Source organism: Hyperoodon ampullatus (assembly GCF_949752795.1).
Source record: "Hyperoodon ampullatus genome assembly, chromosome: 2".
Classification (NCBI taxonomy): Eukaryota; Metazoa; Chordata; class Mammalia; order Artiodactyla; family Ziphiidae; genus Hyperoodon; species Hyperoodon ampullatus.
This window is the reverse complement of record NC_136915.1, coordinates 35,702,552-35,718,942: the sequence shown is the minus strand read 5'-3', so window position 1 is coordinate 35,718,942 and position 16,391 is coordinate 35,702,552. Positions and strand designations below refer to the sequence as shown.

The following is a 16,391-nucleotide window of genomic DNA, read 5'->3' as shown; positions in this document are numbered from 1 at the left end:
AGTATAATGTTTTCAAGGTTCATCCATGTTGTAGTATGTATCAGCACTTTATTCCTTTTGTGCCTGAATAATATGCCACTCATGAATAGGGAAAGACTACACTTTGTATATTTACTCATCAGTTGACCAACATTTAAGCTGTTTCAATATTTTGGCTAATATTAATAGGCTGCTATGAATATTTGCATACAAGTTTTTGTGTGTCAGTAAGTATTCAAGTCAATGAATAAATGAGTGAATAGGTGATGACTCGTATTTCATCATGTGTTCTCTGGCTAGGATGTGGATTATAATCTTTATTTATTTTGGGCAGGTCTGGGCCGGATCGTCCAGGCTGAGGAGTATCTATCCCAAGCGCAGTGGACAGTCCTGAAATCAACTGAATGTTGTTATGCCACCCACTCCTTACTGCATCGGAACCTGGGACTTCTCTACATTGCTAAGGAAAACTATGAGGAAGCCCGTTATCATCTGGCCAATGATGTAAACAAACTAATAACACCCGACTGTTTCTGAGAACAGCTCTGTTTAGTTGTTGTTTGTTGTTGTTTTCTTTTTACTGAGAATTTCTCTGAAACTTTCTGTGTACAACTGTCTGTTTGGTGGAGTATTAGCAAGAACACAATTCTAACGACCTGAATTCAAGACTTTCCGCTTTCTGCCTGTGCATCCTTGTCCAGGTCACATCACTTCCCAAGCCTCAATTGCTTGGGGGATGATAAAGGGAGGCAGAAGAGCATCCTGGTTAAGAGCAGGGCTTTGCTCCTGGTCCTAGTTCTGCCATTTCACCAGCCACACAGACTTGGATAAATTATTTAACGTTTTTCATCACCTGTAAGACAGAAATCATAAAATAGTCTCTGCCTCATTGGGTCATTGCAGAGAGGAATAAGAGGGCCCGACATGTGCAGTACTTTGGCTATGATTTTGATAAATAACATCAACGTCTCTACTACAGAGCGTGATTATTGCATTTAAATGAGCTGGAGGTATATGAAAGTGCTTTATAAACTATAAAACTCTGTACCGATGTTAGATAGGTTGATGAGGGTGATGACTGAGCTGTTCTTCCCAAGTTCATGAGGTTTCTGTTAGGATTTCAGTATTGGACAATATTACTGGAGGGAAGAGTTCCTGAGCCTGAAACCTGGATGAGGTTAGAATCAGACTGCAGTCTCCGTGCAGATTGGGTCTCTCTTCAGCCTCTCCACTGGGCAACCCTCCCTCTGGTTGCCTGCCACTGCACGATGCCCCTAAATTTGCTGGAAACACTGTTGTGCTGGTTCTTCTCCATATCCCCTTACCCCAAATGCATTCTCTGCCCTACTCTTCCCTGGGAGGCTGACCTCGGTGGACTCCATTGCTCTCTGGCCTCACTGGGTTTGGAGAGTGAAAGGCATGGCAGAGGAGTGGAAGTTGGGAGGAGAGAGAGGTTGGGATATTCACTCTGCTGCCTTTCTGCACCAGCCCAGTCCCTGCAGGGCCAGTGTTCCTCATGGCCACGGCTCCTGTCAGGTAGCCTTCCTCCACAGCTCTAGCTCTTGCTGGGCCCTGGTAACCCTGCTTTCTCCCCTGGTTTTCTCAGGAGTTTGGACTGTAAACAGTCTCTTGCTATTGATAGTCCCTAGTGCTTCACTAACTCTTGTTGGTTCCGTACCCCTTCCACGTCTCTGTAAATAATCCTTTCATTATACTAGCCTCAGGGAATATTGATACTTGTAAGGGTGCCATCTACTTCCACCTAGGAGCCTGACCAATGCACTTCTTCATTTGTGTTTCCTCTCTGTGCTTCATAGCCTTCAACACATCAAGCAGAAGCACACTCTCTCTTAAGCTGGGTCACGCAGTTAAGAATCAGATCAAGCTCAGCCTAACAAAAAAAAAACCAAACCAAACCACCACAGCATTATTGATACATACCATAAAAGTCAATGGTATGTACAATTAAGTGTACAATTCAATGATTTTTAGTAAACTTAGAGTTGTGCAACCATCAACATAATCCAGTTTTCACCCTAGAGAGAGCCCACATATCCATTTGCAGTCATTTCTCATTCCCACTTTCTGTCTTTCTAGATTTACCTTTTTAGGACATTTAATATAAATGAATGATATGTAGCTTTTTGCATCTGACTTCTTTCACTTAGCATAATTATTTTGAAATTCACCCGTGTTGTTGTTTATATATCAATATTTCATTCCTTTTATCGCTATCATCTGGATATACCACAATTTCTTTACCATTCACCAGTTGATGGACATTTGGGTTGTTTCCATTTTTTGTCTATTATGAATAATACTGCTGTGAACATTTGTGTACAAGTCTTTGTGTGAAGACATGTCTTCATTCCTCTTGGGTATATACCTAAGAATAGAATTGCTTGGTCATGTGGTAAAACTATGTTTAATTTTTTGAGGACTGCCAAACTGTTTTCCACAGAGGCTGCATCATTTTATATTCCCACCAGCATGTACAAGAGTTCCACTTTTGCCACGTCTTTGCCAATAAGTGTTATTTTCTGTCTTTTTGATTAGAGCAGTTCTAGAGTGTGTGAAGGTGTATCTCACTGTGGGTTTTATTTTGCATTTTCTTAGCGACTAATAATGTTGAGCATCATTTCATGTGCCATTGGTGTATCTTTTTGGTGACATGTTATCTGTTCAGATCCTTTGCCCATTTTTTAACTGAGCTGTTGTAAAAGTTCTTTATAGATTCTGGATACAAGTCCTTTATAAGATATATGATTTACAAAGAAAACTCAAGCACTTTCTTTCTTCCTTCTGCTATAGATTTATTTCGCCAGTTGTGCATTTGGAACAGAGCACATCAGGACCTCAGGAGGCTACTTCTACCTGGCTAATATCTTCTATGGCCTTAAAAAGTTGGACCTGGCAGACACATTGTACACCAAGGTGAGCTGGAGAATATGGGAGCTGAGCCTTGATACTTAGGCCTTGTATCTTACAACTGGTGTCAGACCATTCATGAGATATTCAAGGCACAGACAGATGAAGTGACTTGCCCAAAATCACATAGCTTGATACATGATATATTCCACTTTTCTTTCTTCTGGTTTCTCCACTACCAAAATAGTTTAGTCCTTAGCATCCATAGAGCAATTAACAAATAATAACTTATGGGTCAATAAGAACCAAACCCCTCCAAATAGGCTGCCAGATACCCTGTCATATCCCTAAGAGCAAGCTAATGTGGGCATATTGAGGTGTGGGATAAAGGAGGAGATGAAGTTTTTAAGCGAAACTAATTGTTGAAAGGTCCTGTGAAGGGATCAAAGAACATGAAAGTACTTTAAAATGTCCATCTTTACCTGTGAAATATGTTAAACTGTTATATATATATATATATTTAACTGCTTTTGATACCAAGTTTTTTACTGTCAGATGATTTGGGGCTGAGTTGCAAGAGAAGGTGACCTTGACAGAGTCTAAAGTACTAGGCTTCTTTTTTTTTTAAATTTTAAATAGTTTTAATTTAAATCTTTTAGAATGGTATGTATCTATTCCAATTGTAGATTGTCAAGTCTATACAATATTTTCCTCTTTTTAAAAAAACATTTTTATTGGAGTATAGTTGCTTTACAGTGTTGTGTTAGTTTCTACTGTACAGCAAAGTATGTATACATATATCCCCTCTTTTTTGCATTTCCTTCCCATTTAGGTCACTGCAGAGCATGAGTAGAGTTCCCCGTGCTCTATAGTAGATTCTCATTAGTTACCTATTTATACATAGTATCAATAGTGTATATATGTCAATCCACATCTCCCAATTCATCCCACCCCCGCTTCCCCCTTGGTATCCCTACGTTTATTCTCTACGTCTGTGTCTCTATTTCTGCTTTGCAAATAAGACCATCTATACCGTTTTTTTAGATTCCACATATATGTGTTAATATATGATATTTGTTTTTCTCTTTCTGACTTACTTCACTCTGTATGACAGTCTCTAGGTCCATCCACCTCTCTACAGATGACCCAATTTCGTTCCTTTTTATGGCTGAGTAATATTCCATTGTATATATCTACCACGTCTTCTTTATCCATTCCTTTGTTGATGGACATTTAGGTTGCTTCCATGTCCTGGCTATTGTAAGTAGTGCTGCAGTGAACATTGGTGTGCATGTGTCTTTTTGAATTATGGTTTTCTCAGGATATATGCCCAGGAGTGGGATTGCTGGGTCATAGACAACCCTCAGAAAGGGAGAAAATATTTGCAAATGAAGCAACTGACAGAGGATTAATCTCCAAAATATACAAACAGCTCATGCAGCTCAATATCAAAAAAACAAACAACCTAATCAAAAAATGGGTGGGGCTTCCCTGGTGGCGCAGTGGTTGAGAGTCTGCCTGCCGATGCAGGGGACACAGGTTCGTGCCCCGGTCCAGGAAGATCCCACATGCTGTGGAGAGGCTAGGCCCATGAGCCATGGCCGCTGAGCCTGCGCATCCGGAGCCTGTGCTCCGCAGCACGAGAGGCCACAACAGTGAGAGGCCCAAGTACTGCAAAAAAAAAAAAAAAAAAAAAAAAAAAATGGGTGGAAGGCCTAAATAGACATTTCTCCAGAGAAGACATACAGATGGCCAACAAACACATGAAAATGTGCTCAACATCACTAACTATTAGAGAAATGCAAATCGAAACTACAATGAGGTATCGCCTCATACTGGTCAGAATGGCCATCATCAAAAAATCTACAAACAATAAATGCTGGAGAGGGTGTGGAGAAAAGGGAACCCTCTTGCAATGTTGGTGGGAATGTAAATTGATACCACCACTATGGAGAACAGTATGGACCTTCCTTAAAAAACTGTTTCCAATATATTAAAATGTTGGTTATCTTCATATAATAACATCTTACTTAGCAAACAACAATTTCTGTGTGTGATATAGGTTGTCATGCAGTGACTATTTATTCATATTTTAGACCCACTTCTGAAGAAGAAGCATTGTTGCGCAGCTGAAGAAAAAATGAGCTTTGGAATCAGGCAGACTTGAATTTAAATCCTGGCTGTGCCACATAGCAGCTCTTACCAAAAGTCAAGAGTGATCTTAACTTTTCTGAACCTCAGTTTATTGATCTATGAAACGGGAGTAATAAGAATACGATCGTAATTGGGATGTTGGGAGGATGTAAAGGTAGTTGTTTGTGCTCAACACATGGTAGCCATTGTAATTAGACCCCACCAGGGCTGTCCCCAGATCAGCCCTCCATGTGCCCTTTGCAGCCCAACACTTGTCACACTTACCTTGGCCAAGCACCTTTGGGCTCCTAAGGCTCCTGCTGCCTTCAGGCACAATGAGAGAGGGAGTCTGCAGACCAGCAGGAAGCCAGAGGTGCTGCCCTCTCAGCTGGCTGGTCCAACGGCTAAGGTCCAGCTTGCTTGTCTGATTACCATCTCCTTTCCCAACAGGTCTCTGAGATCTGGAATAAATATTTGAACAATCACTATCAAGTCCTCTCACAGGCTCGCACCCAACAAGTAGATCTACTAGGCAAACAATTTGAGACCGACACTGGCTTGGGTAAGTGGCATTTCTCCCTAGGAAGCAGAGCAGTGACTTCATCTCTTCTGATCCACAGACTTTTCCCCTCAGAGGGAGAGCAGCTGTCCCTGTCGTGGGGCACATCAGTGCCATCTTCCCATTTTGCCAATGGGCAAACTGAGACAGGGGGATCAAAGAGATTTGACCAGCGGTGGGAAGAATTCAGGTCCCTAGCATCACACACAGTCTTGCAGGGGGGTTAATAAGGGACAGATCTGGAGAAAAAAAGACCCTGCCAGAGCCCCCTGAGATTCCTGCAGAGCATCCATTTTTTTATGTGTTATCTCTCCACACGGAAGTCCCATTGCTCATTTGTTCTGGTGCCTTATCCTCTTCCTTTACTGGACAGTGAACTTCTCAGTGGCAGGGCTGAGTCTGATTCATCTCTCTACCCACAGCTCAGCAAAGGGCTGAAGGCTGAGTACAGCATCATTCCCTTTGAGATCATAAAAAGAGATGGAAGATCTAGTTTCTTCTCAAAAGAGACAAATAGTGTAGTGGGTGAGACAGAAACTATGTGAAAGAAAAGAAAACTTCTACAAGTACAAATTATATTACAAGCTGAGTCCCAGAATGAAGAGGTGAGGACAGCTGGATGATGTTGAAGAGGGAAGGCTTCTTGGAGGAGAAGTTTTGAGCTAAGATTTAAAAAATTAGTAATTTTATTGAATTTTCTCTCATTATAAAAGCAGTTCATGTTAAAGCAGAAAACTCAGAAATCATAGCTATCCAAAGACAGCCAACCTTAACATTACAGTGTATGTCTTTTCTGTCTTTTTCTCTAAGCTTAGCCTCACATGGGGAAAAGCAGAAAGGCTACTGCTTAAGCATCTTTGGATTTGGGGAAGAGGAATTAAGGTGCTGTGGCTGCCAGAAGCCCCGGCTCCCTCCTCTTGCTATAGAATGGAAGTTGAGTTGGACCCAAGAAATCCCACCCTGACAAATTCCCTGTATTGGGGGCCTAAGAGATCTAGTTTAGGACTCTGAAAGAAAGAAAGCTAAGCAACTCTGGGACCTGTAGCAATGAGTTTTGTTTTTTGTTTTGTTTTGTTTTTTTTAGGTTACTCTGATAATGACAGGCTGGGCAGAGCTGGTGGGCAGAGCTGGTTAACTGCCTGAAGGACAGGTGCCCTAACAGGGTGCTTATCCCTGAGAGTAGATGCAGCTGCCCTAGGGCCTGTTTCTTCTTTCCTCCCTTTCTTTCCATCGCAGATGAAGCCCAGGAAGCAGAAGCCATTCAGATCCTGACTTCAATCTTGAACATTCGAGAATCTACATCTGACAAAGCCCCCCAGAAAACAATCTTTGTTCTAAAAATCCTGTTCATGCTTTACTACCTGATGATGAATTCTTCAAAGGCAAGTTCCCCTAGAAAAGAAGCATGTCTAAAATGGAGGGAGAAGTTCCTCTAGTTGATTTCAGCTGTGTTTTGCCCAACTGCACTAGCTTTTACCCTCAGAGTGAGCCTTCACTCCAAAAAAGTTCAGATGCTCATGACATTTCTTATGTGTTGAGTCCAACCTGCACAATGGACATGGGGTTGTCTTCTTCCCTCAAGGGGGCCTCCCTAGGGTTACACAGATTAACTGAGGCTGGGACAGTGCTGGGAAGCCTGCAGGGAAGAAGGCCTCTGGGGAATCCTTGGGGGGATGGAGTAGTTGCTCTAACCATACTCAGGTAGTGAGTTCCCTGTTGCTGGAGGGATCCAGGCAGAAATAATTCAAAAGGTAGTTGTTCTTGAGTGCTTTTTATGTGGCAGTCACTAGCCTAAGTACTTTACATGAATTATCACATTTAATTCTCATACTACCTTTACAAAGAAGGTATTTTATTATTCCCACTTTACAGATAAGGAAACTAAGGCACAGAGAGGGTCCATTGCTTGCCCAGTTTCTTATAGACAGCAAGTGACAAATCTCAGGGTTCTTGATTTATTGATTGACTGATCCACTCATTCATTCAGGTATTTATTGAGGTTGTACCATTTGCAAGGCACAGTTTTAGGAACTGGGGGTGCAGTGGTGAACCACCAGCCAAGTTCCCTATTTCCAAGTAACTTACATATTTCTGGAGGAGGGGAAGTCACAATAAACAAGTAAACATATAAATGTGTAATATAATTTCAGAGAGTGAAAAGCACTACAAAGAAAAATAAAGCAGGCAAGGGGAGAGAGGAGGGAGGATGGTTGGAGGAGGCCTTTCTGTGTGGGTGACATGGGAAAATTTAAGATGTCCTTCCCCCGCTCCCTTCCTCCCTTCCTTTCTTCCTTCTTTCCTTTCATCAGCAAACTTTTACTAAGCACCTACTGTATACCAGGGCCTGGAAGAGCTCCCGGTCAGTGGGTTAAAATAGAGTGTGATAGCAAAGCCCAGGGCCCTGTAGGAGCACAAAAGAGGGACAGCGGCCCTATGTGGGATGGGGGTGAGAGGGGTTAAGGAACAGGGAACATTTCCATTGTATGTCCAAGTTTACAGTGGACAAAGCCTCTTTTCTACATTTCAGGGTCTCATTTTCCATTCAAGGAAGTCATTCCCCCAAGGTGTGTTAAGGGTGTTAGGTCTGCAAGGGGTCCTTAGAGAAAAGGGACACCTCTATCTACTAAGGATTGGCACCTCGCTTCCTTCAGGTCTGGACTCAGCTGTCTGCTTTTCAATAAGGCTTTCCCTGCCCGCTGTCTGAAATGGCAAACCCTCACTGCCACCATTAATGCTTCCTGTTCCCCTTCCTGCTTTATTTTTTTCCTTAGCATGAACCACTATTTAAGATACCATTGCATTTTAATTATTTGTCTTGTTTATTGCCTCTCCCCCCCACTATATTGTCAATTTCACAAGGGTAGGAATTTCTGCCTATAGTCACAGTACCTGGAACATAGTAGCCTTTCAATAAATATTTATTGAAAGACAGTAAGGAGAGAAAGAGGAAAGGAAGGAAGGATGGAAGGAAGGAAGGAAGGAAGGGAGGGAGGAAGGAAGGAAATAAGGGAGAAAAGAAGAGATGGAGGGGGGTGAAAGCACCTGCTCAGCTTCCTGAGGCACCCTTTCACCTTTGCAAGTAGAGCCATGTGGCTGACAGGGTCTTGGTGCTCCAGCCAGGTGTCAGGCCTGAGCCTTTCAGGTGGGAGAGCTGAATTCAGGACATTGGTCCACCAGAGACCTCCTGGCCCCTCGTAATATCAATCGGCGAGAGCTCTCCCAGAGATCTCAGTCTCAACACTAAGACCCAGCTCCACTCAATGACCATCAAGCTCCAATGATGGACACCCCATGTCAAACAACTAGCAAGACAGGAACACAACCCCACCCATTAGCAGAAAGGCTGCCTAAAAACATAATCAGTTGACACCCCAAAACACACCATGAGACGATGTCCTGCCCACCTGAAAGACAAGATCCAGCCTCATCCTCCAGAACACAGGTACCAGTCCCCTGCACCAGGAAGCCTACACAACACACGGAACCAACCTTACCCACTGGGGGCAGACACCAAAAACAATGGGAATTTCGAACCTGCAGCCTGTGAAAAGTAGACCCCAAACCCAGTAAGTTAAGCAAAATGAGAAGACAGAGAAATACACAGCAGATGAAAGAGCAAGGTAAAAACCCACCAGACCAAACAAATGAAGAGGAAATAGGCAGCCTTCCTGAAAAAGAATTCAGAGTAATAATAGTAAAGATATCCCAAATCTTGGAAATAGAATTGAGAAAATACAAGAAACATGTAACAAGGACCTAGAAGAACTAAAGAGCAAACAAACAATGATATACAACACAATAAATGAAATTAAAAATTCTCTAGAAGGAATCAATACAAGAATAACTGAGGCAAAAGAAGGATAAGTGACCTGGAAGATAAAATAGTGGAAATAACTACCACAGAGCAGAATAAAAAAAAAAGAATGTAAAGAATTGAGGACAGTCTCAGAGACCTCTGGGACAACATGAAATGCACCAACATTCGAATTATAGGGGTCCCAGAAGAAGAAGAGAAAAAGAAAAGGACTGAGAAAATATTTGAAGAGATTATAGTTGAAAACTTCCCTAATATGAGAAAGGAAATAGTCAAGCAAGTCCAGGGAGCACAGAGAGTCCCATACAGGAAAAATCCAAGGAGAAATATTCCAAGACACATATTAATCAAACTATCAAAAATTAAATACAAAGCAAAAATATTAAAAGCAGCAAGGGAAAAGCAACAAATAACATACAAGGGGATCCCCATAAGGTTAACAGCTGATCTCTCAGCAGAAACTCTGCAAGCCAGAGGCAGTGGCAGGACATATTTAAAGTGATGAAAGGGAAAATCCTACAACCAAGATTACTCTATCTAGCAAAGATCTCATTGAGATTTGACAGAGAAATTAAAAACTTTACAGACAAGCAAAAGCTAAGAGAATTCAGCACCACCAAAGCAGCTTTACAACAAACGCTAAAGGAACTTCTCTAGACAGGAAATACAAGAGAAGGAAAAGACCTACAATAACAAACCCAAAACAGTTAAGAAAATGGTAATAGGAACATACATATCAATAATTACCTTAAATGTAAATGGATTAAATGCTCCAACCAAAAGATATAGACTGGCTGAATGGATACAAAAACAAGACCTGTATATATGCTGCTTACAAGAGATCCACTTCAGACCTAGGGACACATACAGACTGAAAGTGAGGGGATGGAAAAAGATATTCCATGCAAATAGAAATCAAAAGAAAGCTGGGGTAGCAATTCTCATATAAGACAAAATGGACTTTACAATAAAGACTATTATAAGAGACAAAGAAGGACACTACATAATGATCAAGGGATCAATCCAAGAAGATATAACAATTGTAAAGATATATGCACCTCAATACATAAGGCAAATGCTAACCGCCATAAAAGGGGAAATCGACAGTAACACAATCATAGTAGGGGACTTTTACACCCCACTGTTACCAATGGACAGATCATCCAGAATGAAAAAAAAATAAGGAAACACAAGCTTTAAATGATACATTAAACAAGATGGACTTAATTGATATTTATAGGACATTCCATCCAAAAACAACAGAATACACATTCTTCTCAAGTGCTCATGGAACATTCTCCATGATAGATCATATGTTGGATCACAAATCAAGCCTTGATAAATTTAAGAAAATTGAATTGTATCAAGTACTTTTCCGACCACAACGCTGTAAGACTAGACATCAATACAGGAAAAAACCTGTAAAAAATACAAACACATGGAGGCTAAACAATACACTACTAAATAACCAAGAGATCACTGAAGAAATCAAAGAGGAAATTAAAAAATACCTAGAAACAAATGCCAATGAAAACACAACGACCCAAAACCTATGGGATGCAACAAAAGCAATTCTAAGACGGAAGTTTATAGCAATAAAATCCTACCTTAAGAAACAAGAAACATCTCAAATAAACAACCTAACCTTACACCTAAAGCAATTAGAGAAAGAAGAACAAAAGAACCCCAAAGTTAGCAGAAGGAAAGAAATCATAAAGATCAGATCAGAAATAAATGAAAAAGAAATGAAGGAAACAATAGCAAAGATCAATACAACTAAAAGCTGGTTCTTTGAGAAGATAAACAAAATTGATAAACCATTAGCCAGACTCATCAAGAAAAAAAGGGACAAGACTCAAATCAATAGAATTAGAAATGAAAAAGGAGAAGTAACAACTGACACTGCAGAAATACAAAGGATCATGAGAGATTACTACAAGCAACTATATGCCAATAAGGTGGACAACTTGGAAGAAATGGACAAATTCTTACAAAAGCACAACCTTCCAAGACTGAACCAGGAAGAAATAGAAAATATAAACAGACCAATCACAAGCACTGAAATTCAGTCTGTGATTCAAAGTCTTCCGCAAAACAAAAGCCCAGGACCAGATGGCGTCACAGGCGAATTCTATCAAACATTTAGAGAGGAGCTAACACCTATCCTTCTCAAACTCTTCCAAAATATAGCAGAGGGAGGAACACTCCCAAACTCATTCTACGAGGCCACCATCACCCTGATACCAAAACCAGACAAAGATGCCACAAAGAAAGAAAACTACAGGCCAATATCACTGGTGAAGATAGATGCAAAAATCCTCAACAAAACACTAGCAAACAGGGCTTCCCTGGTGGCGCAGTGGTTGAGAGTCCGCCTGCCGATGCAGGGGACATGGGTTCGTGCCCCGGTCCAGGAGGATTCCACATGCCACGGAGCAGCTGGGCCCGTGAGCCATGGCTGCTGAGCCTGTGCGTCCAGAGCCTGTGCTCTGCAACGGGAGAAGCCACAACAGTGAGAAGCCTGCATACCGCAAAAAGAAAAAAAATATATATATATACTAACAAACAGAATTCAACAGCGCATTAAAAGGATCATACACCAAGATCAAGTGGGGATTATCCCAGGAATGCAAGGATTCTTCAATATATGCAAATCAATGAATGTGAAAAACCATATTAAGAAACTGAAGGAGAAAAACCATATGATCATCTCAATAGATGCAAAGAAAGCTTTTGACAAAATTCAACACCCATTTATGATAAAAACCCTCCAGAAAGTAGGCATAGAGGGAACTTACCTCCACATACTAAAGGCCATATATGACAAACCCAGAGCCAACATCATTCTCAATGGTGAAAAACTGAAACCATTTCCACTAAGATCAGGAACAAGACAAGGTTGCCCACTCTCACCACTATTATTCAACACAGTTTAAAGAGTTTTAGCCACAGCAATCAGAGAAGAAAAAGAAATAAAATGAATCCACATTGGAAAAAAGAAGTAAAACTGTCACTGTTTGAAGATGACATGATACTGTACATAGAGAATCCTAAAGATGCTACCAGAAAACTAGTAGAGCTAATCAATGAATCTGGTAAAGTAGTAGGATACAAAATTAATGCACAGAAATCTGTTGCATTCCTTTATACTAATGATGAAATATCTGAAAGAGAAATTAAGGAAACACTCCCACTTACCATTGCAACAAAAAGAATAAAATACCTAAGAATAAACCTACCTAAGGAGACAAAAGACCTGTATGCAGAAACTATAAGAAACTGATGAAAGAAATTAAAGATGATACAAACAGATGGAGAGATACACCATGTTCTTGGATTGGAAGAATCAACATTGTGAAAATGACTCTACTACCCAAAGCAATCTACAGATTCAGTGCAATCCCTATCAAACTACCAATGGCATTTTTCACAGAACTAGAACAAAAAATTCCACAATTTGTATGGAAACACAAAAGACCCCAAATAGCCAAAGCAATCTTGAGAAGGAAAAACAGAGCTGGAGGAATCAGGCTCCCTGATTTCAGACTATACTACAAAGCTACAGTAATCAAGAGAGTATGGTACTGGCACAAAAACAGAAATATAGATCAACAGAACAGGATAGAAAGCCCAGAGATAAACCCACACACTTATGGTCACCTTATCTTTGATAAAGGAGGCAAGAATATACAATGGAGAAAAGACAGCCTCTTCAATAAGTGGTGCTGGGAAAACTGGACAGCTACATGTAAAAGAATGAAATTAGAACACTCCCTAACACCATATACAAAAATAAACTCAAAGTGGATTAAAGACCTAAATGTAAGGCCAGAAACTAGCAAACTCTTAGAGGAAAACATAGGCAGAGCACTCTATGACATAAATCACAGCAAGATCTTTTTTGATCCACCTCCTAGAGAAATGGAAATAAAAACAAAGAAAAACCCAATGTGACCTAATGAAACTTCAAAGCTTTTGCACAGCAAAGGAAACCATAAACAAGACGAAAAGACAACTCTCAGAATGGGACAAAATATTTGCAAACAAAGCAATTGGCAAAGGATTAATCTCCAAAATATAGAGGTGGCTCAACATCTAAAACACAGCCCAATCCAAAAATGGGCAGAAGACCTAAATAAACATTTCTCCCAAGAAGATATACAGATTGCCAACAAACACATGAAAGGATGCTTAACATCACTAATCATTAGAGAAATGCAAATCAAAACTACAATGAGGTATCACCTCACACCAGTCAGAATGGTCATAATCAAAAGATCTACAAACAATAAATGCTGGAGAGGGTGTGGAGAAAAGGAACCCTCTTGCACTGTTGGTGGGAATGTAAATTGATACAGCCACTATGGAGAACAGTATGGAAGTTCCTTAAAAAACTAAACATGGAACTACCATACAACCCAGCAATCCCACTACTGGGCATATACCCTGAGAAAACCATAATTCAAAAAGAGTCATGTACCACAACGTTCATTGCAGCTCTATTTACAATGGCAAGGACATGGAAGCAACCTAAGTGTTCATCGACAGGTGAATGGGTAAAGAAGATGTGGTACATGTATAAAATGTAATATTACTCAGCCATAAAAAGAAACGAAATTGAGTTATTTGTAGTGAGGTGGATGGACCTAGAGTCAGTCATACAGAGTGAAGTAAGTCAGAAAGGGAAAATCAAATACCATATGCTAACACATATATATGAAATCTAAAGGAAAAAAATGGTTATGAAGAACCTAGGGGCAGGACAGGAACAATGACACATACGTAGAGAATGGACTTGAGGACACGGGGAGGGGGAATGGTAAGCAGGGACGAAATGAGAGAGTGGCATGGACATATATACACTACCAAATGTAAAATAGATAGCTAGTGGGAATCAGCCACATAGCACAGGGAGATCTGCTCGGTGCTTTGTGACCACCTAGAGGGGTGGGTAGGGAGGGTGGGAGAGAGATCCAAGAGGGAGGGGATATGGGGATATATGTATACGTATAGCTGATTCACTTTGTTTTACAGCAGAAACTAACACACCATTGTAAAGCAATTATACTCCAATAAAGATGTTAAAAAAAAGAAGAAGAAGAGACGGAGTGGGGAAGGGAGGGTGGGCGGAAAGGCCAGCTAGAGCCTGTCCCAAGATGTCCTGTGAAGCCTCTGTCCAAGTCAAAACTCTGGGCTGCTTGGCCCCCCAGATAGCAATTTACTTGTGGCACCTTCCACTTCTATGCCTCCCAATGTTGGTTCAAAGGGCCCTGAAATGTAGGAAAGAAGCTTTGTCCACTGTAAGCTCAGTGACCATGTTTTCCTGTTCCCTAACCCCTCTCACCCTCATCCCACATCTGTGGTTAGCTGTGAAGACCCAGTGTATGTTCACAAGTTCCCACAAAGAACTCAGTGGCTGGTGTGAGAAGCTGAAGGGTCCTTTCTCATGTTTTTGGGGTCGAGCAGAGATGGGGCTTCCAATGTAATGCTTTTCTGTGACAACTTCCTCTTATCACTGCAATTGTATTTCAGGCAGAGGAATATGCCATGAGAGCCCTGGATCTAGCCAAAGAACAGCAGCTCAGTGTCCATGAACAAAACACCATTCAAGATTTACTAAATCTCACCTCAGCTGAGGACGCTCATCCCATTACTTGGTGACCAAGAGCTCTGCATCACGGACTATTGAGCATCTAATGTATTCCAGCCTTTCATAGCTGCTTTGAGGTGCTATGAATTGCTGAAGTACCCACCCTCATCCCCTGGGATTGCACTGATAGCTGTGTTTTTATTGTTTCACAGCATATGTTGGGGAATATAGAGCTTTTGGCATAGAAATCAGTAAAACTCTTATTTATCATGACTTTGCATGACTTTGAATAATGTGTTATCAGCTCACTAACAAGGTATTTATAATTAAACTGCAAATAGTTTATCCTGTTTCTCAGAGGTCTCCCAGTGATGCATTCTTCATAGGTCTTTGCCAAAGAAAGGGGTAGGGAATAGAGCTATACTGGAGTAAATTTTCTCTATTCTACTGTAATTAAGTTAACATTAATCTGAGGTAGATTGTGATTAAAATGCCCATTATAATTCCTAGAGCAATCACTAAGAAAAGTAATCTAAAAAACAGTTAAAATCAACAAGGAAATTAAAATGGTACACTAGAAAAGATCCACTTAATGCAAAAGAAGGCAGTAAAGGAGGAATGGAGGAACAAAAAGATGTGAGACATATAGAAAACAAATAGCAAAATGCAGACATAAATTGTAGGTCTTTGCCAGAAAAGGCCCCTGGGCCTTTCAAGGAGATCCAGTATGGATTGGCTGAGTTACCATTCCACATTGGTGTCTCTTTTCTCAGACATTTATTTGAAGGGGATGTGAGCCATCTATACTGTCTAGGGGGGAAGTACTCTGGAAGGTCCCCTGTGATGTAGGGGACAGAGTGTAGGCATTGGAGCAGACATGCCTGGGTTCAAATTCCAGCTCTCTCACGTAACAGCTCTGTGACCTTGATTCACTGCCTCCCACCCCTCCACACACACCCAACCTCCTCATTATGTTCTAAAATGGCCCAGGAGTGGCCATGGCTGTATCAGCTAGTGCCATCGAGGACTCTGGTCATTTAGTGCATCCTCTTTTTCTCCAGACTCGCTAAGCAGCCTGCCTATTACCACTTTGCTTCCTGGGTAGATCTGTACCAGGGAGAGGTTATGCAAATCAAGGACCTGTTGCAGAGTTTTATGTTCCTCACTTATATTAATTCCCTCAGGTACATATAATAAAAATATGTCAGGTGGCCACCCTGCACCTTCAGGTCTAGGTGAAATCCACTTGGGGCACTCTTATGCTTCTGCAAGATGGCTATGAAGTCCCAGGGCCTTACTTTTCTGTTCTCACTTCAGTTTTTAGCTTCAATTATCAATACTCCGTCACTCCCCACATCCTGTCTTGTAGCTGTTTTTTTCGTCTCTTTAGGGACACATCCCTTCTTCTTGATTCTCACCTGCTAACCCCAAATATGAGCCAGCTCTTT

At 41.0% G+C, this 16,391-nt stretch overlaps 1 protein-coding gene across 1 annotated transcript in view; it reads left to right on the top strand.

The window, feature by feature from the left end:
• ZMYND12 (zinc finger MYND-type containing 12) overlaps positions 1-15,014 on the top strand; it is a gene marked incomplete at both ends in the record, with an annotated part of 33,971 nt that extends 18,957 nt beyond the window's left edge. The window contains 5 exons of the mRNA XM_079697518.1: positions 314-483; positions 2,791-2,913; positions 5,431-5,542; positions 6,776-6,925; positions 14,890-15,014. Of these exons, the coding sequence (XP_079553644.1) occupies positions 314-483; positions 2,791-2,913; positions 5,431-5,542; positions 6,776-6,925; positions 14,890-15,014 (680 nt within the window). The remainder of the gene's footprint in view (positions 1-313; positions 484-2,790; positions 2,914-5,430; positions 5,543-6,775; positions 6,926-14,889) is intronic.
• Between the last annotated feature and the right edge of the window lie 1,377 nt (positions 15,015-16,391).